Below are 22473 nucleotides of genomic sequence, written 5' to 3'. Positions count from 1 at the left end.
TCGGCCAGGTTGATAAGAGTGGCTCATAGGAAACTGCCATATATTGAGTCAGACCATTGGTCTATCTAGCTGAGTATTGTTTTCACAGACTGGCAGTGGCTTCTCCAAGGTTGCAGGCAGGAATCTCTCTCAGCTCTATCTTGGAGACGCCAGGGAGGGAACTTGAAACTTTCTGCTCTTCCCAGAGCGGCTTCATCCCCTGAGGGGAATATCTTGCAGTGCTCACACATGAAGTCACCCATTCATATGCAACCAGGGCAGACCCTGCTTAGCTATGGGGACAAGTCATGCTTGCTACCACAAGACCAGTTCTCCTCCCCTCATATTAGTTGTCATTGTTGAGTGAAAGCAGCCAGGTTTGCAAGGAACTTTCTGAATGGTGACATGGTAATAGACAATGGAGAGAAGGCAGAGCTGCTTAACAACTATTTTGTATCTGTCTTCTCCTACAAGGGAAATCTGGTCCAACCAGGCAACAGATGGACTAATGAAGAAAAGAGGGATTGTGGTTCAAGATGGGTAAAGTGATGGTAAAGAGAATGCTTATTACTCATCACTTGAAATGAGTTCGTCTTCAGGTCCAGATAAATTACATCCCAAGGGTACCGAAAGAACTTGAAGAGTTGATCTTGGAGCCATTGTCAATAATCTTTGAGGGCCTTGGAGAGTGGATGAGGTGCCAGAAAGGACCAGAAAATGTCCCCATCTTCAAAAAGTGGGGAAAGAGAAACCGGGAAATAACAGGCTGGTTAGCTTTGATGGTCATATCTGGTAAGATCCTAGAACAGATTATTAAGCAGTCTGTTAGCACTAAGAAAAGAATGTGGTGACTAGTAGGAGCTGGTGTAGTTTAATCCTGCCAGACTAAATTTACCTTTTCTTCTTTTTTTTAATGGTGACTGGTTTAGTAGATCATGGGAATGCTGTGGATATAGGGTATCTTGATTTCAGCTACACATCTGATGAAGTATCCCATGATATCCTTCTTGACAAGATAGTAAATGTGGGCTGGATGATACTGCTGTTAAGTGGATTCACAGTTGGTTGAATAACATAGCCTGGCCAAAGGTGCTCATTAATGGCTCCACATCATCTTGGAGGGAAGTAAAGTGGAATGTCACAGGATTCTGTCAACATTTTCATAGATGACTTGAAGGAGGAAAGAAGGGATGCTTATCATCTGATGACATGGAAGCTAGGGAGGATGGCTAAAACCTTAAAGGACTGGATCGCCATTCAAACTGGACTTGAACATTGAGCCCAAACCAACCAGATGACATTCAACAGAGACAACTGTAGAGTCCTGCATTTTGGTAATGAGAATATACAAGTATAGGGTGTGGGAGACTGGGCTTGGCAAAAGTACACAGAGGATCTAGGTGCCTTAATGGACCCACATGGAAAACAAACTAGGAGTATGATGCAATGGCTGAAAAAGCAAATGCTATCTTAGACTGCATTAATAGCCATAATTACCGGATAGGGCTCAGTGGTAGAGCAAGCAGAAGGTCGCTGGTTTGGTCCCTTGGCTGCATCTCCAGGTAGGGCTGGGAAAGCCACTGCCAGTGGGAGCAGACAACACTGAGCTAGACTGAACCCAGCATAAGGCAGCTTCCTATGCTCTTAAGTCTCCAAATCACAAGAAGTAATCTAGGAACATAGGACGCTGCCACATACTGAGTCAGACCCTTGGTCCATCTAGCTCAGTGTTGTCTACACAGGCTGGCAGTGGCTTCTCCCAGGTGGCAGGCAGGGATCTCTCTCTGCCCTCTCTTGGAGATGCTGCCAGGGATCCCTTTATTCTGCAAGGTGGCTGGGGCGCTGCAGCCCCAAACTAATCCGGGGGCCTAAGGCTGGGCGATCTCCTGGGCTAGAGACTTCACTCCAGCGAGTGTGTGAAAGTGTCCCCGTCACTCCAACCAGCGGCGAAGCGTCGGGGCCTGTCTGTGCCCTTAAAACAACAGCACCAGAAAGGATGGGTGCTGCCAGGGAGGCGAACCAGAAGCGAGTGCTGGGCTATATCTATCAACCCGGGTCGTCGTCCTCCGTTCCCGACGAAGCACACGGAATCCCAGCTCCCCAACACGGCTTGGCCAGCCTGGCCCCCTCCCTCCCTGGGAACGGGAGACTCTGCACTGGGGGGGGGGCGGAGGGGAGGAGGAGGACCAGGACCGGGCCAGCCCGATGAGGCTGCGGGGAGAAGCCCAGCCCAGCGCGACCCGCAGGAGAACCTCCCGCCCCCGGCCCCCCCCCCCCGCATCCTCCTCTCCTCGCTCCGTCCCACCCGCCAGAGTCGGTCTTCTGGGCCAGCCCAGCAGAGCCGCTGCGGGCTCTGCTGGCCCTAGCAGGCGCGGAGCGAGCCCCGGAGGAGGAGGAGGAGGGCCCGGGCCCGGAGGGGCGGCGCTGCTGGGCTCCTCGGCTCCGTCTGGGGGCGGCCCGACCGACGCGCACCGCCGAGACGAGGAGGAGGAGGAGGAGGGCCGCCCGTGCGTGCGTGCGTGCGTGCGTGGCGGAGGACGGCACGCGAAGCAGCAGCAGCAGCAGCAGCCCCGGCTCGGCGACGCCAGGGTGGGAGGCCGCCGCCGCCGCCTAGGCCGCCCAGGCCGCCGCCATGCCGCTGCTCTTCCTGGAGCGCCTCCCGTGGCCCAGCCTGCGCACCTACGCGGCCCTCAGCGCCCTGGCCCTGCTGGGCACCGTCCTCAGCGCCTACCGCGCCCTCAGCCAGGCCGCCGCCGCCGCGCACCGCCAAGCCGGGGAGGAGCCGCCGCCGCCGCCGCTGGAGGAGGGAGACGGGGCAGCCCGTGGAGCCTCGGCCCGCCTCGGCCCGGCCGCCCTGGACGTCGCCTACTACTTGCTCTCCGACAGCCTCTGCATCTGGGTGAGCCCGCCGGCCGAGGAGGAGCCAGCTGGGGGGTGGGGTGTCTCTGGGGAAAGGGGGCGCCTGGGGGGGCAGCTGGGAGAGCCGGCCTGGTGGCAGCAAGCAGGACTGGCCCCCTTTTGCTAAGCAGAGGCTAGCCTGGTTGGCATTTCGATGGGAGGCTACAGGTGTGCACACAATAAGATATTCTCTCCCCCCCCCCTTTAGGAGATGGGGCTGCTGCTCTGGGAAGATCACCTGCCTGCTTAGGAACCTAGGGAGCTGCCACATACCCGAGTCGGACCATTGGCCTACCTAGCTCAGTATTGTCTACCCAGACTGGCAGCGGCTTCTCCAGGGTTGCAGGCAGGAAGGAATCTCTCTCTGCCCTATCTTGGAGGTGCTGCCAGGGAGGGAACTGGGAACCTGAATGCTCTTCCCAGAGTGGCTCCATCCCCTGAGGGGAATCTCCTCCAGTGCTCATACTTTTAGTCTCCCTTTCATATGCAACCAGGGTGGACCCTGCTTAGCTCAGGGGGCAAGTCATGCTTGTTACCACAAGGCCAGCTCTCCTCAGGACAGGGCTGAGAGAGATTCCTGCCTGCCACCTTGGAGAAGCTGCTGCCAGTCTGTGAAGACAATACTGTGCTAGATGGAGCAATGGTCTGACTCGGTATATGGCACCTTTGGTTGGTGCATGGGAACCTAGGGAAGCTGCCATATACCGAATCAGACCACTGGTCTGCTTCACTCAGGTGTGTCTACTCCGGCTGAGGACCTGGGGCCATCTGTGTGCAAAGCTGAGGCTCTGCTCTGGGTAAGGTACTGGAAGGAATGACAAGCAATGCCCACTGAAGAGCCCTGGTTCCTTGCAAGAGAATACATAGAATTTCCGAATTGCCATTGGTCATTTGGAAGGAGCACTTCCTGTCATTGGGCACTTCCTGTCATTGGTTTTGAGATGGCCTGACAGGAGTCCACCATTCCATGCATTCCTATGGTCTAATGTTCCTATGGAACATAGGAAGCTGCCATATACCGAGTCAGACCCTTGATCCATTTAGCTCAGTATAGTCTACCCACACTGGCAGTGGCTTCTCCCAGGTTGCAGGCAGGAGTCTCTCTCAGCCCTACCTGGGGATGCTGCCATGGACTGGATCTGAGACTTGCTACATGCAAAGCAGATATTCTGGGGAAGGTACTAAAATGAATGACAGGCAGTGCCCACTGAAGAGGCCTGTCTCCTTCCAAAGGGCCATTGGCCATTCGGAAACCCATTGCATTCCATAGCCATTTGGAAGGAGGAACATAGGAAGCTGCCTTTTGCTGAGTCAGACCCTTGATGCATCTATCTCAGGATTGTCTACCCAGACTGGCAGCAGCTTCTCCAAGGTTGCAGGTAGGAGTCTCTCTCGGCCCTGTCTTGGAGGTGCTGCCAGGGAGAGACCTGGAACCTTCTGCATGTTGTTGGACTACAACTCCCATCATCTCCAGGCTAGGGATAATGGCAGGGGTTCCCAACCAGGGGTTCCAGACACCACAACTGTCATCCCCGATCTGACAGCCTCTGGGGACCTACAACCTGGGGATCCAACAACCTCTGGGAATCCCTGCTTTAAAGGTCTGTCCTTAATCTTAAAGCATCTTTTCCCGCCTGTGTCAACAGGTACCCTGAGAGCTGTTTTGGAGCTCTTGGTCCCTTTCTCTGTTGCTCAAGGTGCCTTCTGGCACACCCTCTCGGCCCTTCTGTGGGCTAAATAAATATCAAGCTCTTTTTTTTTTAAAGGCTTCATCATAGGGCCTCCCCGATCCCCTGGCCAACTGTTTTCGCCCTGGGCCCCTTAAAAGCTAGAGATGGCCCTACATGAACCTCTGCATCTGCAGCATTGTAAAGAGAGATGGTACCTGGGGCTAAATCTCTAGCAGCCTTTGCAGGTGACAGGAGCACAGATCAGGTGATAATCTTTGGCACAGCAGGTCAGGATTTGGTAAGACATGCCCCCCAACTGCCTTGGGATTATTTTAATGAAAGGTGGTATATAAATTTAACAATAAATAAAATAAAAATATTACTATTACTACAACAAATATTTATATACCACTTTTCAGCAAAAGTTCCCATTTTTATTTACATAAAAATAAATGAATAAAATGGCTCCCTGTCCCCAAAGGACTCACAATCTAAAAAAGAAACTTAAGATAGACCCCAGCAACAGCCACTGGAGGGATGCTGTGCTGGGGATGGATAGGGCCAGTTGTTCTTCCCCTGTTCCATAAAGATAATCACCACTTTAAAAAAGGTGCCTCTTTGCTCATTTAGCAGGATAACGTCTGAGTAATCCTGCCACAGAGTCTTCATTCAAACTCACCTTTGGAATCCTGCACTTCTGTGCAGTTCTTTGTTCCCATAGGGCCAAATGACACTCCCCCTTCTTTCAAGAAATTGGAGCTCCATCTTATATAGCAATAGCAATAGCACTTACATTTATATACCGCTTTATAGCCGGAGCTCTCTAAGCGGTTTACAATGATTTAGCATATTGCCCCCAACATTCTGGGTACTCATTTTACCGACCTCGGAAGGATGGAAGGCTGAGTCAACCTTGAGCCCCTGGTCAGGATCGAACTTGTAACCTTCTGGTTACAGGGCGGCAGTTTTACCACTGCACCACCAGGGGCTCTTCTTATATACCAAGACCAGGCATGGAATATATTTTTGCAGGTTTTAAGATCATACCTCTTTTATGTAACCTTGATTTGTCTGGAATGACCTACAAAATTCCAAGTTCTTTTTTTCACAACCTGTGCATGCTAACATTGGACAGGTTCTCGGGAGTAGATACCTACCCTATTAACACTCTTAACTCACTCTAAAGCAGGGTTCTTAACTTGGGTCCCTAGATGTTGTTGGACCACAACTCCCATCATCCCCCGATGACTGATGTTTGAAAACCCCTGTTCTAAAGAGCTACATGGAAAGGGGCATAATAATGTGAATTGAGCAATTTGGAGAATCACTCATAGAACCCACAAACCTACAAAATTCTGTCTTCTTGGAATAATTCCTTTTCGTGCTTCATAGCACCAGATCTGCCTTAACTCTTAGCAATGCATTCTTGCAACTTTATGACATAGGGGTTTGGACGTGCTGTGCTTCAGGAGGGTGAGTGAGGTGGGCGGTCAGGGTAGAACTGTGGTGCCAGGGGAGTCGCTTGCCTTTCACTGGCCAGGAAATGTTTCCCAGCAGTGAAACTAGTAGAGCCAGTCCTTGCCTTGGGGCTGGCATTAATAGCGTGTGCAACCGGATAACTGCTCAGGGGCCTGCCTGAATTCAACACGTTCAGTCCCGTTACTGCAGGCTATGTTTATACCTTGAGCCATGTTGCTTCTCTGTTTGTCCAAAGCATGTGGGGGTAAACCATGTCAGATTTTGCTGGCCGAGCTGCATCCTGGAGCTAAAATGCAGAAAGGAAAAGAAAAACCATTGCAACACCTGGTGCTCTTACTCAAATACAGAGTTTTGTAAGTGAACTTAGAGTCAGTTTTCTTGATGCATCCGATAGAGTAAGTTGTTTCCTGCAAGAACTCATGTGACAGTCCAATTACGTTCGCTGTTTTTCAAGTGGAGGCCACTTTGACCAAAAAACCCCTTCAATGTCAGAGTCTTTTCTCACTGTACAGACCTCCTCACAGTACTGTGCTTTTCTCAGTGCAGGGAGGCCCCTTTAAGCGGGGAGAGTCCTCTCTTAAGAGCTCTGTTGGGGAAGGGCTACTCGCCCTCCAAGATGGTGCAGGGACTCAAGGGGACGTTAAGGGCTCTGCTTCCCTTAAAGAAGACCCCACACACACACACACACACACTGGTTGAAGCGCAGCACTGCATGGTGGGAAAGGTCACATCTGCATGATGCCAGGGGGGCTGTGCAGAGTGTTCAGCTTCAGCCAAAGCTTCTCATAGGCCCAATAAACAATTGGTCAGAGAGAGAGGGTAGATGGGCCCCGAAGGCCCTGCAGTGAAGGCCGCTGATTAAACAGTTAAGGAGCAACAGCACTTCTAAGGAGGGCTGGCTCCTGTGTGCTTATAAGTTAGTGGAACAAGTATGTTTGGATTGCAGTGCCTATGTAACTCCTGGGTGGGAGGAATCTGAACTGGAAAATGATCTGATGCTCTGCATTTATTTGCATCTGATGTTTGATCTCTGACTCTTATTTAGTAAGCGAAACTCCATACATATGCTGTATGAGTTACTTTTGGTATTAATATTTCAGAAAGTTTTTCCAGTAGCCAAAATTATTTGGACTGAAATATTTGAGCGGGGTGGGGGGAAATAAGGCACATAATATAGTTTAAATGTTAAATTCAGACTCAGAAATTATTTCTGTTGCACTACTAGTAAATGTCTGGAGACAAGACAATCACATGGACTACTTGTATTGTTTACATTTTTTTTTTAAATGAAGGCATTGTTAACTGTTGACTATGTGAACACACCCAGCTTGAGCACACGCAAAGAGTTACAAATTTGAGAGAGGGATCCTGGTACCCTCTTCTCATGTTCCAGGTTGGACTTGCAAGCTCTGCCTCCCCCACCTCACCCTTTCAGCGGAAGGTGAGGGTGGGCCCCCTACATAGAGCCCATTCTCACCCAGGGCTGAATGTGCCGAGGTCAGGAGGGCCAGGAGACCTGTGGCAGATGCTACAGCCTGGCCCCATTCCATGCACTGATTGAATGTCATGAAATGTGAGCTACGGGCTCTATAAACAATTCAACCTTGATATTGCCCAGTTTAAGTGGTGGTGTAGCTATTGGCCGGCTATTGCAATGAGATTAGTGAATGTTGATTTTTTATGAAATGATGCATTTTTAGACATCAACCATTTCTTGTGGGCAAAATGTAGCAGTGGAAACTCTCTGAAAAAAATTCAGTTCCACATCACTGATCACACAATATTGGTTTTCCACCAGATATCATGTGAATCCACTTGACTGTGTTCTTATCTAGTCTGCATTTGACCAGTTTGCTAACCAAAATATCATTGGGAACTTTGTCAAAAAGCCTTGCTGAAATCAAGATAAATTATATGCATAGCATTTTCACAATCCGCTAAGTAATCTGATAATTTAAAAAAAGAGAGAGAAAGAGAGAGAAGATTAGTCCAGCAGGATTTTTTCGTGATAAATCCATGCTGGCTTCTTCTGTTCACCACATTGTCATCAATATGCATACAGATTGACTGCTTTATAATCTGTTCTAGTATCTTCACTGGTATCTAAATCAAACTAACTGATCTAATCTGTAGTTTTCTAGATCCCCCTTTACTCCTTTTCATTGAACACTGGGACAACATTAGCTTGTCTCCAGTCTTGAGGCCCCTTGGCCATTCTGCAGGGTTTCTCAGAGTTGATACAATGGTTCTGAGAGTACTTTAGCAAGTTATTTTAGTACCTAGGGATGCAATTCATCTGATGCTTTGAGCTCATTTAAGGGAGATTCCTGATTCTTCTCAATCCTGAATAGCAATCCAGATCCTTCACTATTCATGCTGTTTTTGTGCACACAGTTCTCTTTTTGCCTACATCTTCTCTCAAAATAAAAGTTGAACAGTTCTGTCTTCTCTTTGTCACATTTAGCTTTGCATGAAGATAAAGAATTCTAGGGTGGTATTGTCCCTTTCTCCCAGCGGTCTCCCATTGACCGTCTCTTCCCTATCTTAGGATCAAGTCAAGGATAGTTCATCCCCCATTTCTTTCTCTGTTGACAGCAAGGCATATCAAGAATTTGTTAGTGATTGCATGCACAGCAGATTTTTGTCTCCCAACAGATATCAGGATAGTTGAAGTCCCCCATTACTACTTATTCTTGTCTACTTGAAATATCTGTTTCAGGAAAACATATATCAAGAGAACAACCAGAGTATCCTCAGTTGGCTCATATTATAATCTTCTTTATAAAGATGAGCAGAAAGGAACAAAGATGGAGGTGTGGAGTGAGTTCCATATTGAGGGACTTGTCGTACCAAGGGCTTGCTTGCCTGCCAACTTGACATGATGGCAAGATCTCCAAATAGGCTTTGTATATAGGGGTTTGTGTTTTTTTGAACCTATGGAGTTATTTGAAAGACGGCATTATTCTTGGCAGCATAAACACTGCAGGAGAGCACTTTCTACATATTAAGTGGTATCTAAGTGGTGTGTGTGTGTGTGTACACAGACATTTTCATGTGAACCTGCCCAAACTTTGAGATAAGCTAAGCTATGGATCCCTGCTCTCTGGTCTGCCACTGACCATTGGACAGGTACCAAGGACAGGGCTTTCTCAGTGGTGGCCCCACAAAATTCCCTCCCTGGAGAAATCATGCATGCTCCTTTCTCTTTCTTTAGCTAGATGGCAAAGACCTTTTTAATTCAGAAGGGTTTTTAATTGGCTGTATAAAAGCTCTTAAACTACTGTTGTTTATTTTTTAATATGTTGGCTGTGTTTTATTTTGTGTGTGTGTGTGTTTCCCCCCCATATGTTTGCAAACTGGTTTGATATGTTTAAAAACAGAATATAAATTAAACAAACAAGCTCAACAGTAAATCCTTTGGCTTCTCGGAGTAGCATAGGCCTGGAATTACTTGCAGTTATGATCTCAAGTTTGCTTCTGATATGTGCCCCTTGTCCTCTCTCAAGAGTTGTTCCAGCAGTGAAACATTCTGGCTCGGTTTACATTGGCAATGAAGACTTGCTCATCTTACTTTCAGTCTGGTGGTTGTTTATGCAGTAATTTTTATTGCATTGTGGTGTGTGTTACACATTGCACGCTTGACTCAGTACAAAGTGCTTTCACGAAGAAGGAGATCAAGCCACCCCTCTTCATATGGCCACTGCATAAGTTATTTTAAATTGACAAATACTGTCCCAATGCAGCTCTCACTTGGCAAAACATAATTATTGACATGTTTTGTAGTATTTATGCTTTTCATTCTGTGAACTGCCCCAGTGTTCGCTGCAGTGACTGACAATATGCTTCTATTTAGTATTTTAAAAATTAAGTTTGAGCTGACATCTAATGGGTATAAGAGCATAATTTTAGGTTTAGATATTATGCCTTCTGAACATGGGTGGCTTGTCTGTGATTGACTGTCTGCACTGGGGAGAGTACAGGATGTTTGCAACAGTAAGAAAGCTAAAGCCCTTTTTACCTCCTGGATTTTGGAAATGGAGTGAGGACAGAAGAAGGTGTGGACTTGCTTGGGGTTGGATCTTGAGCGGGATGTTTTCCATAGAAATTGCCACACTAGTTAAGATCAAGCCACACTGGCAACAGCAGCCTAAGGTCCCCCTCCAATAACTGGAATAGAAAAGCGATTTCCAGTGAAGCAAAAGCAGAAGGGGAGTGGAAGGGGAACTTTCTCCTTGCTCTTTGCTTTCCCCACTGTTAGTCCCCCAAGCAGTGGGAGACTTGCAGAGTTTTCCTCCATTTGGGGAAGAAAAAAGTGATGACCGAGGAGAGTCCAGTTTTGCTGCTGCTGTTTTGGTGAAAACCCTCCCTACCCCAACCCCTGCTGTTTTACTGCTGTTTGACAAACACATCCAAAGGTGTGGGTCTACTACTATCCTTTAGTTCTCCTTGAAGATGGCCTTGTTTTTTTGTTTTTTTCTGCAATGGTGAACCAACTGGTAAAGTGAAGAAGCCGCAACTCCTTTTGTTTAAAGTGTAGCAGAAGAGTGAAGGGTTTCAAAGTTCCAGAGAAATGTGACCCTTTGCTTTTCCTGAAAATGCTATTTACATGTGCACTGAATTATCATTCGCAATGGGCTATCTGGTTTGCAAACTGCAGACTTGCCTCTCTAGAGATGTGCAGCTGGCAACTTTGAGCAGCATTCATTTCCATTTAAAAAGGTCGAGGCAAACTGGTTCACCCAGATTTTTATGGTGTTTAAAGCTGCTTTGGTTGGTGCATTTATGCAACTCGGAAATGATGACAGCATAGCAAAAGGTTGGTGCTGATGTTCAGTAACAAGATGATGCAATTTCATAAAACAAGCTCAGAATAAGAACAAGTGGAATTGTGGATGGAAGAACTGAGCTCCATTCAGTTCCGGAACCAGGTCAAAAGTTAACATGGTGAGAAATGAGCATCGTTCATCTTTATTAGTAAAAATGCCTAAGAGGTACATTTTGCGGAGTGTACAGAAACTGGTTTTTGTACAAATGTTTCATGGGCTTGTTTATGTGAAGAGCTAGGATCTCTTCCTCCCACCTACCTGCTTTCTTAGAGCGTTGGCTGAGGTTTTCCTCTGTGTCAGCTGAGGTTAGGGGCCACCGAAGCCACTGGGCTTTTGCCTTGGAGCGCTCTTCCTGAAATGTTTGTCTGGCCTTTCAACACTGTGTCAAGACTAATCCTTTGGGATGGTTAGTTTGATGCACTTATGCTCCTTGCCTGCTCTACTGACTTTTATTTTTATCTTCCTATGTTCTTTTAAAATTGCTTGTATGGTATAAAATATAATTTTATATTATTTTGAGGGTAGAGTGTCAGTCTTGCAGTAGCGAGCATAAATTGTCCGATTTGCTAAGCAAGGTCCACCTTGGTTTGCATTTGGTTGGGTAACTACTTGTGAGCACTGTTTACTGTAAGATCTGTTTGCTGTTAGGGGATGGGCCCATAGCTCAGTGGAAGAGCATCAGCTTTGCATGTAGAAAGACCCAGGTCTAATTAACGGCAGCATCTCTGGGTAAGGCTGGAAAAGACTCCTGCCTCAAACCTTGGAGAGCCACTGCCAGTCAGTGTAGACAGTACTGAGCTAGACGAACCAATAGTCTGACTCGGTCGGTATAAGGCAGCTTCCTATGTTCCTATTTAATTTATTTAGGAAATAAACTTCCAATTTGTTACCTTCTTTGTTAAATAAACTGTATAGGTGATGGCTGGTGTGTATTTTATATTTTTGTTAGCCCTTTTAAGTACTCCTGAAACAGAAAACTGGGATATAAATGTCTTAAATATAAATAACAATATCAGAAACAATGACCCAATGTAAGAGTTTCTAAACGCTGTATATGCAGATGATCAAGAAGTTGATTAGGCCCGTGGCATGTCAGGAGACTGGAGACTGGGTAAACTAAACATCCAGATCTGTTTTCTTTTTGTTGCAGGTGCTGGTGAACACTGCTTGCTGTATTCTGATGCTGATTGCTAAACTAATTCAGTGTGTTGTGTTTGGTCCTCTCCGTGTGAGTGAAAGACAGGTAAGAAAAGTCTGCAAATTCTCCTGCTGGGGTGGGAGGGGATTTGCTAACTGCATTACTGTGAAAGTTATGGATTTGTGGTAACTTGTGTAAATTCCTTAGTATAAAACAAAAACAAAAACCCAACTATGATTGGACCTTACCTTCTTTCCATGTTTGCAAATCTGAAGTCTGATATTGACAAAGGTTAGTGTTTTTTCCCCTTTTCCACAAAGTTGTTAAGCCACAGACTTGATTTTTTTTAAAGCTTATCTCATAGAAGCTCAGTGAAGCCTTGTGCAATTCTGTTTAGCATATATACAATTGTAGACAACCTCTTGGCTGTGACTGACCATATCTTTGAAAGCTTTGTCACACTTTTCATTTTATTTATGGTAGCCCTTTGAATTTTGTTACTAGCCAGTAGAGCTAGGCATTACCAGGAGCTGGTAGGGTCCCTTGGTAATGTCTACTAAAAGAAAAACCACCCTGTGCTGCTCTTCCCTTGCCCCCACCCTCACTTGTATGCAGCAGCCAACACAGCAGGCAACATCCAAACTAAAATAGGAGTAAGTCTCATTGGAATTATGTTAGTCATATCATTAATTTCAGTGGTGTTTAGTCAGGACTAATTTGTCTGGATGTGGATCGATGTGATGCCGTCATGTTCCTTTTACTGAACATGAACAGAGACATGTGTTGGCATTAGCTATGCATGGCGAATGAAGCTGAATTAGTCTCGTAGACCATGAGGAGGACACCCAAAGACACTCCCCCAAATCCTCTGCTGTTCTCAGCAGACAAATCAGTGGGAAATGATTTCCTTGCTTGGTTGGAAAACCCAGCGTGATAAAGTTGTAAGCAAGCTGTAACTGGACAGGAATCTTTTAGTGGCATGGAACATGTATTCAGAGTTGTGCAGAAGATGTATTGCAGCCCTTGGATCCGGCCCAAACATATTTGGTGCCAGAGCATCCTGTAGGAACAAGGAAGGGCTTATTGGGGGCATCTGCTTCAGGCATTCCTATATCAGGCTCTGTTCAGTCAAAGAGCTGTCTGCTGCTGCAGTACTCTAGGAAGAGATACTGAATACTACCCTCTCGTCGATGCCCATAGAACTTCACAGTGTTCTTGTGATTTAACATCTTGTTAATGCAGATCCCATGTAGCTGAGGCAGAACCATTCAGCAATTTCTGCTCAGGATCAGTTTATTATCTGGGATGTTGTGACCAAGAGAGCACTGGTTCAGCTCAGAGAAAGCAATTCCGGTTTTCCAGCACAACTTAAAAACTGTTTTGCAAAATGAAGTTTTGCTATAGGTGCATAAAGCTTCAACTTAATCCTCATAGTGTGCTGATGAATACAGATAATTATAGATGTTACAGACAATTTGAAATTGGCATCTTTTAGGAAGGTTCATGCTCCAGTCTGAGAGGGCTTTGATCCCTTCAGGGAGGGATCGTGCCCCAATCAGAGGCTGCTTCTGGATAATTAAGACCAATTTAGGAGGATGAGTCACAGCAAAGGTCTTTAGGAACCAGCTGCTCATGTAGCAAGGTGGATTCTGGGATTCACAGTGGAACCTGAAAAATATAGCCAAATGTGCCTAGTAAACCACAGACTAGCTTTTATAAATCATCTTTAATTTGTGCACCGCTTTGCATATTCAGGTAAAAAAGAGGTGTAGAAACAAAATTAAATATGTTTGTGGTAGATTCTTAATAAAGAACTAGCTGGCCCAAGCAGCATCTGCACTTTTCGTTCTCGGCCCCTGGCCACTCTCTCTCCCCAATCCCGGCGTTGCTTTCCTTTTTCCTGGGCGCCACTTTTTCTTCTCCTCCCACCCCCCAGCCACTTTCTCTCCCCACCCGCCTGCTGGCCTTATCTTCTCCGACGCTTTTTTCTGCACCTCCCGGCAGCTCACTCTCAAACCCATTTTTAACAATTGATAGCTGTCACGCATGCAACAGGTAAGTCTCCCATATAGATATGGAAGAATTCCATTACAGTATAATGTACAGTATAACTTTAACTGCCCTTTCACATGCACATCAGTAGCTTCACTCTTGAAGGGTCCTTTTGAACACATATCCATCTTTTTCAGCATCTCAAGGATAAGTTTTGGAATTTCATCTTCTACAAGTTTATCTTCATTTTTGGCGTGCTAAATGTGCAGACAGTGGAAGAAGTGGTCATGTGGTGCCTTTGGTTCTCTGGGCTTGTGTTTCTGCATCTCATGGTTCAACTCTGCAAAGACAGGTTTGAATATGTAAGTGTTCTGTCCATAGCCAGCTTCTGCGGTGGGTGGAGGGGAATGGGGAATTCGGTTGGAGTTGATGGTATTCTTGTACCAAGGAGATCTAACTTTGATATGCAGAATAAGCTATGCAAGTTGGCTTGCTTGGTTTCATTTTTGTTTGAAGTTGGCAAGGAACTGGAATAGGCAAAGGAGAATGGATGGAGACATAGGCATATAGATTGCCTGGCTGGCTTATTACAGGCAAAAAATAGCACCTGCAAGGGAGAGATCTCTCTTCAACATTAGAGACTTACTCCTTGGAAGGGCCATTGGAAGCCATGCTACCAAACACTCTGTTCTCCCCTTCAAGTTGCACTCTAGAGTTAAGACGGTGCGCCAATTTCTCCTGCTCTTTAGCATTGCACCAGGAATGTCTCTTGATAAGGCTGGCATCTTGTCCTGTAGGACCCTTCCATGCAGAACACAAGACAGGCAAAGTGTACAGCCCATGAAGTATGTAGTACACCGCTCTGGGCTCCTTGGAGGAAGAGCGGGATATAAATGTTAATGATAATGATAATAATAATAACAAATAATCACCATCAGCCAATTACAAAAAGCAACTTTACTGGGAACAGCCTATATTCTATGATGATATCTATAATAATAACAACAACAACGATATTTATAATAAAATTCAGCCATCCCAGGTCCTTGGGAAGGACTCAATGTCTGGATAAAACAAACGAGTCAATAACACCTGTCTGACTGTGTAAACAAGAAACAGTAGTAGCAGTCATAGTAGTAGTAATAGTAGTCCCATTGTGTGAATGAGCCGGTGGCCAGCATGGGCTAAAGAATCCAATATGTTTGGGATGTGTGTGTGTGCTGTGTGCTCATTGGATCAACGCAGCCTGTGAAGACGTGCTGTAGGCATGCCTTTGACATTGTCATAATGGATGGCTCTGGAAGTCAACGTGTGCAATAGATGCCTTTGTTTGTATGTTGCAGCTCTCTTTCTCTCCCACCACACCGATGAACAGTCACATCAGAGTCCTGACTCTGCTAGTAGCGATGCTCCTCTCCTGCTGTGGACTAGCCGTTGTGTGCGGTGTCATTGGCTATACCCATGGAATGCACACGTTATCCTTCATGGCAGCTGAGGTGAGGCTTTCCTGATAAACACGGTATTGAATGCATTCTATTTTTCTGGCTAGCCTGGCTTTAGTCATGCAGATTTTAGACAAGGTATATCAAAAATTATTTTTGTGTAGCAGAGAAGCCAGTAAAATTGGGATTGTTTGTTTGTTTGTTTGTTTGTTTGTTATTTATTAATCAAATGTGTACACCGCCCCAAACTTTCATCTCTGGGTGGTTAACAATAGCATAAAACAAGTTAAAATATATACAAAAACTTAAAACAATTTAACAATTTAAAAATCACCTACAAATTAAAACCTTAAAAATTTTAAAAAACTGAAAAAGCTTGGGTGAAGAGGTGGGTTTTCAATTTATTTATTTTTTAATTGTCAGAGATTGTTGCAGTATTATGCTCCAGACTGTGGATAATTTTTGCTGGAAGCTGTGGTAGTTGCATGCAATGAACCTTCTGTTGTCTGTCTGTAGCATAACTCAAACCATGGTGTGAATAATTGGCGAGTTCACCCATTTTTAATAATTGATTGAAAGGCTGTGCCTATTAAGAGTTAATATTGCACAGCCTTGAAGTCAGGATGGATTACAGCATGTGTCCCTAGCTGAGTCTTAGTCCTTTGGAAAGGAGTCATCTAAACTAGATGGGGTTCTGCCTCCTCCTTTAAAGTGAAGTATGCAGTTTGAAGGTGCAAGTGAGCTAAATTTCTCTGGTCCATGTGACTGCTGTGGCTATGAGTGCCCTCTGCAAGCTCCAGCTGGTTCACTAGCTGTATCTGGAGAGGGTGGGTCAGGGTGCGCTCTGGTTTCAGTTATCCATGCACTAGACGACTTCAGTACCCTCTCCGTGAGGTTGCTTTTAAGCATGGTATAGACGCTTCAATTGGTGTAGAAGACAAACCCCAGAATATTGATGGGGGCAAGTTGGTTGCAGCATGCTGACTTTATTCCTGCTTCATTGGCTACCAGTAGGCTTCCAGTTCCAATTTAAAGTGCTGCCTTTACCCTTTGAAGCCCTAAACACCCTGAGATCAGTGGTCCCTCTAACAGGGATTCCCAGATGTTGTGGACTACAACTCCCAGAATCCCCAGCTGCAATGGCTTTTGCTTGGGGATTCTGGGAGTTGTAGTCCACAACATCTGGGAATCCCTGTTAGAGGGAACACTGCCTGGGACTTGATTACCTTAAAGACTGCTTGCTCCTATATGAGCTTGCCAGCCCTTGAGACTGGCAGTGGAGTCCCTGTTTTCTCATCCGCCACTCAGAGGAGTTTATTGGCAGCTCCCGGGGGAAAGGCCTTTCAGTGGCATGCCATGCCAGTGGAGTTTGGAGGAGTTCTTATTTCAGGAAGCTTTTTGCCTGGTGCAAAATTAACTTTGTCTTGGCCTTACCGACTCTCCTGCTGCAGTGTGTTTCCTCATCATCGCCAGCCCTAGTGGCAAAGGCCATTGTGACCGGCAGTGATGGGAGTTGTAGTCCAGCAATGTCTGGGGATCCAAGTTGGAGAACCCCTGATATATTAAGAAAAATAAGCTGGATGAAATTTAATAAAGGAGTGCACATTTTTGAGTTATTGATCATCCTGTATTTTGAACCTGTCATCCAGTGGGCTTGCAAGCTTTTCTAGTCTAGCAGCATTAGAAAGGAATGGCTAAGTTGAGCATAATTAGAAATCAAGTTTGTTTACTTGTTCAAGTTGCCAATTATGTTAACAATAATTTTCAGCTACATAATCTGTTTCTATTCCTCCTGTACTTCTTGTGGCCTTGCTCCTCAATAAGTGGCCCACAAGACCTTTCCCACTGGTCTGTTGAGCTCTCACTGCTGCTTCTTCCATGTCCCTCTTACCCTGCGCATTTTTCTCTCCTTGCCTCCAGTGGCTTCAGTGCCACAGCTGCATGCCAGTTTCATAAGGATATGTTGGTAGAACCAGGGCAGCAGGAAGCAGCAGGCATGGAGGACAGGTGGTTGTTGGGTGGGGCCTGTCAGGTGATGGGAGTTTCCCACCTGCAAATACCATTGAATGGATAATGTAGTACATGCACATATATTTTCCCTGTGAAACAAGTGACTCGCCAAACTGAATTCATTCTACCCAGAAGAATAATCCCAACAGAGGAAATTGGAAGAAGGTAGGTAACAGAGTGTTAGAACGCCAAGCAATGGAATGAATGTCTCAGGAATGGGCTCTGAGCTCACTTATTTGGCTCCTTACTGGTGCATTTCACAGTTCTTACATGTGGTCTGCTCACATAAGCCGTGTAACTTGAGGAGGGAAGTTGCACAATATCCAGAGGAGCAGCTTCAGTGAGCAAAGGAGTGCTGGAAAGTGGACATCAGGGTTGTATCCAGCCTGGCCTCCAGTCCTTTCATATTCTCCCAACTTGGTTGCCAACCAGTGGTCCAGATTCCAGACTGAGTGTTCTCCGTTCATCCTCCAAGATGCAGGATCTTTGTAGAAGGAAGACCTGCCAAGGTTGTCAAGAGCCAGTGTGGTGTAGTGGTCAGCGTGTTGAACTAAGACCAGGGAGACCCGAGTTCAAATCCCTGTTTAGCCATGAAACTTACTGACCCTGGGCCAGTCTCTTATCTCTCAGCCTAACCTGCCTCACAGGGTGGTTGTGAGGAGAAACATAACCATGTACACCACTCTGGGCTCCTCGTAGGAATGGTTGACTATAAACGTAAAAATAAATGGACTTGGAGATACCTCCCACTAACTCCCTGAAGCCGGACTTTCTCCTGCCTCCTAAAAAATGGACACAGGATCTTGACCTGCTCAACTCTGTGTTTGTGTTACCCCGCCCCCCGCACAAACGCTCTTGTGTGTGCCGACAGTTAAAAAAATGTTTTAATTAAGTTTAATAAGTTTTAGTTTAGAATAAATAAGATAAATCTAATTCTCTTTCCAACTGAGAGTCTTTAAAAATTCTCTCTTCCTTAAGCACCCCTAATACAATGAAACCCATTCTCAGACCCCTTCCCCTCCTACTCCAACCTCTCAGTGAAAAAAGCACACAGCCTGCCTATTGTCCGGACCTGTCCTCTGTACCCGTTCCTGGAGCTTAAGCCTTTCCTGTCTTGGTGGGCAGGGAGCCACCATGGGACAGCAAGCAAAAATTTAGGACTGAGCCTTAAGTGGCGGATCATCTCTGGGCAGGCTGGAGAAGCAGTTTTCTCATTCTTCTTCTAATTCTGAATCACAAAGGCAGGTTTCACATGATGTTCATTGACTTCTTCATTTTTGTTTCCAACAGTCCCTCCTGGTCACCGTGAGAACTGTGCATGTGATTTTGCGGTAAGTAGGAGCTTGGATTTCGACAAGGGCCCAAGGCATATGTAGGCATTCGTGTACAAAGAGCATGGCAGGGCTCTAGGGATGGTGGTGCTAGTGGAGGAGGGTGCCCCTGTGCTTGATCACTTGCCCGCCTGTTCTTTCTCTGGTTTTTTTACATGCCATAATTATTCAATAAGATGACAGCAGTGCAATGAAAATGAATAAACATTAAGAATTTGATAAAATGAAAGCAATGCGATGAGAAATGAATAAGAATTGTGTACAAGGCCTGTGATGGAACGGAGTACTCCTGGCTTTGGAGTAGTCAGTGGAGTTATTCTAGAACAAAGCTCTCAAAGCTGCAGCCTCCTGCAAACATTGGCCTACCACCTCCATTGTCCTTGGCTCCTGGCCATTGTAACCGGGGGGGTGATGGGAGCTGCAATTTGAGACTTGTGTTCTAGAAACATGGGTTTAAACAGGTTGTGCAAAGAGAATGAAGTAAAACAGGGAGAGGCAGCTTGAGCACCACTGAGGGACCACATGGGAGTTAATTCCATGCACTGGAAGACTACATCTGACTTGCAAACTTAATGACAATAACAATTATTTCAGCACTTTCTGAAATGAGTATAGAGGATATAGCACTATGTTTGTTGTTCCAGTATTCTTCAGCAAAAGAGTGAACCTTGACTCTGTCCTTCAAAAATATCTGGATATACAGCTTTAACATCACAAGAAAAAAATAAATAAAATGAATTGGAGCATATTTTATTTGCCTTCAGGCCTTAGTTTGATTGCCTTCTTCTTTAAAATGTCCTCACTGCCACCATAAGACTATCGAGATTTTAGTTTCCAGTGCCTTGTCCTTCAGCAGAAATTGTGCACAACTAGTTGGAAGCAGGAATCTTCTGACTTGCATGCAGAGGGGAGAGTGGCACGCAGGGACTCCTGAGGCCAGGAAACATTGTGCGAAACCGAGATTTAACCCTGACTCTGCCCTAGCTTTCCATCTCATGGAGAAATGCTTTTGCCCAGTATCAGCAGCCCTTTCTTCTGAAAGGTTCTGGGCCCCCAGTTCCTGCCTAGGACCTCTTTGCATATGTAGAGAGAGGGAGACACAAACAGAAGTGTTTGAGACAGACCCCAGCTAAACGAGCAAAGAGGCACCTTTTAATGTGGTGGGTCTCTTATATTAAGCAGGGGGGAAGCAAGGGTCCATATTCACAGCACAGCATCCCTCCAGTGGCTGTTGCTGGTGTGTCTAACTTACTATATTTACTAAATCCAAGACTAGTTTTCCCCCAAGTTCTTTGATGTTAGAAATCAGGGGGTTGTCTTAGAAATTCAGAGTTCTCTTCCTTTCAGGTAAATACCATCTAACCTGTATTTCACCTGTAATTTTCTAAGGGGGTTATCTTAAATTCAGAGTTGTCTTTGATTCGGGTAAATATGTTATGTTTCTTTTTAGATTGTGAGCCCTTTGGGACAGGGAACCATCTTTATTCATTTATTTATTCTATGTAAACCACTTTGAGAATTTTTGTTGAAAAGCAGAGGAGGAGGAGGAGGAGGAGTAATATAAGGTCTTTATCTGTTTGTCCTGCCTTACCTTCACCCATAAATTCCAAACCTCTCATTTTAATTCCCACTTTAACGTTTGTTTCTATGTACATATAAGCATATACTCACAGCAACCCTTACTTCCATATATACATTTCCCAGTCTAAATCAGAGAGTGCTTGATATGCCTTCCTAGTTTTTACCTCTGAGGCCTAGGCCTTTGCATTTGCCTTTTATCACTTGCAGTCTGGCTAAGAGGGGAGAGATCCAGATGGCAGGCAAGCAAGCTAGGTGGAAAGACCTTGTGAGTAGGACTGTTCTACCATAGGATTGATAGGATTAATAATAGGATTGTGGTAAGCACGTGTGTTCCAAAGCGTGTTAAGCAGAACTATTTTTGTTCTTTGTTGTAAAATGGTAAAATGTTAGTTCATATAACACAGGGATCTCTTTTCCACTCCCCTAGTTATGTCATTCATCTCTGGGATCTCAACCATGAAGGCACCTGGGAAAGCAAAGGAACATATGTCTATTACACGGATTTCATCATGGAGTTAACACTTCTGTCACTGGATCTGATGCATCACATTCACATGCTGGTATGTATGTACAACTCATGTCCCTTAATAGGATGGACATCATTCAGAATTGGCTTCCATAGAAGAGTAAAAATGCAGTGTTGCTATTTAGGCATTACCTATTCTTGGATACTTCAACTATCATCCAGATAAGAGCTGTGACCATGTAGGATTACTGCAGAAGAGACAAGCCACTAGTTTGTAGTACTGCAGAAGAGACAAGCCACTTCCTAGACTGGACAGTGGCTTGTCTTTTTGATAACAGGACCTGCTGTGGTGAAAATGATGGCACTGTAGCTGCATGAGTAATACTTATATGGCTCCCTCGAAGCATTTTGTTGTGGTGCACTCTGTATCTTAATAATTGTTACAAAGCTAGTAGAGATGAGAGGTATTGAGTAATGTGAAGCAAATCTCATGAGAGCTCCCCCACCGGGAACATGTACATAGTGATTATCATCTTGGTTGCTTTCAAGATGGTTGCTAATTTAGAAAAAACATTCAGCAAGCCTCTACCCGCTAATCAGAGCAAACTATAATCATTGCTGGTCATTTAGTATAAGTCAGAACCTGCTACAGATAGATTTTTGGATTTATCTGTGGGGATGGGATATCTTATTATGCTTTATAATAAGACCATCATTATCCAAGCATAGCGATGGTTCACAACAATAGTACTTGATGAAAACCATCTTCCTAGTTATGCTCAATTAACTTAACACAGGTAGTGAGTTTAAGAACATAAGAACAGCCCTGCTGGATCAGGCCCAAGGCCCATCTAGTCCAGCATCCTGTTTCGCACAGTGACCCTTTAGGAAACCACAGCCCTCATTTAAGCTGAAATGAATGGACTCAGACCTGTGAATGGTGGGGCCAGATGGCTACTGCGGTGTTCTTCATTGTAAGGACCAGGGACCAGCGGCAGAGGTACTGTGCGGGAAACGGAGCCGTCTTGAGCCCCTGCACCATCTTGGAAGGCATGTGCAAAGTGTTGGGAAGTATAGCCCTACCCATTGCTTTCCTCCCAGAGCTCTTGAGAGGTCTCCATCTTTAGAAAAGCATAGTATTGCGTGGAGGCCAGCAGTGTGGGAAATGACTCCCTCGTGTTGTTGGGTTGTGCACAAACCAGTTCGGCATCCCTTTTCTGGAGTGCTGAACCAGTTCGGAAGACTGGAATTTGAGCCGGTTTGGAGGCGGGGGGGTTCTTTTAAGGGGCAGGGAGGGTGCCCTTACCTGCCCCACTGCATTTCCCCTGCTGGCACTCTCCCCAAAAGTGTCAGTGCGGGGCTGCAGCATACCTTCCTGAGGTAAGCGTCGTACTGGAAATGGCTGACACACATGTGCCATTTTTGGTACGACGCTTACCGGGGCTGCAGGGAGGTATGCTGTGGCCCCGCACCAACACTTTTGGGGAGAGCGCCGTTGGGGGAAATGTGGTGGGACAGGTAAGGGCACCCTCCCTGCCCCTTAAAGAAACACCACCACCCTGCCACATCCCTATCACACTGAAGGTTTTTTTTGCCAAAATGGCCCCTGCCTGAAAAATAGTGAAGATCACTGGGCCACTGAAAGCAAGAGGCACAGTCCA

General features: G+C 45.7%; 1 protein-coding gene across 1 annotated transcript in view; it reads left to right on the top strand.

The window, feature by feature from the left end:
* Positions 1 to 2468: 2468 nt before the first annotated feature.
* AMFR (autocrine motility factor receptor) overlaps positions 2469 to 22473 on the top strand; it is a 33166-nt gene continuing 13161 nt past the window's right edge. The window contains exons 1-6 of the mRNA XM_053271303.1: positions 2469 to 2878; positions 12003 to 12095; positions 14180 to 14344; positions 15326 to 15478; positions 18725 to 18765; positions 20774 to 20906. Of these exons, the coding sequence (XP_053127278.1) occupies positions 2612 to 2878; positions 12003 to 12095; positions 14180 to 14344; positions 15326 to 15478; positions 18725 to 18765; positions 20774 to 20906 (852 nt within the window). The 5' untranslated portion in view covers positions 2469 to 2611. The remainder of the gene's footprint in view (positions 2879 to 12002; positions 12096 to 14179; positions 14345 to 15325; positions 15479 to 18724; positions 18766 to 20773; positions 20907 to 22473) is intronic.

Source organism: Hemicordylus capensis, chromosome 9 (assembly GCF_027244095.1).
Source record: "Hemicordylus capensis ecotype Gifberg chromosome 9, rHemCap1.1.pri, whole genome shotgun sequence".
Taxonomy (NCBI): domain Eukaryota; kingdom Metazoa; phylum Chordata; class Lepidosauria; order Squamata; family Cordylidae; genus Hemicordylus; species Hemicordylus capensis.
Note: the sequence above shows the minus strand (reverse complement) of the source record. Positions and strands in the feature narration are given on the sequence as shown.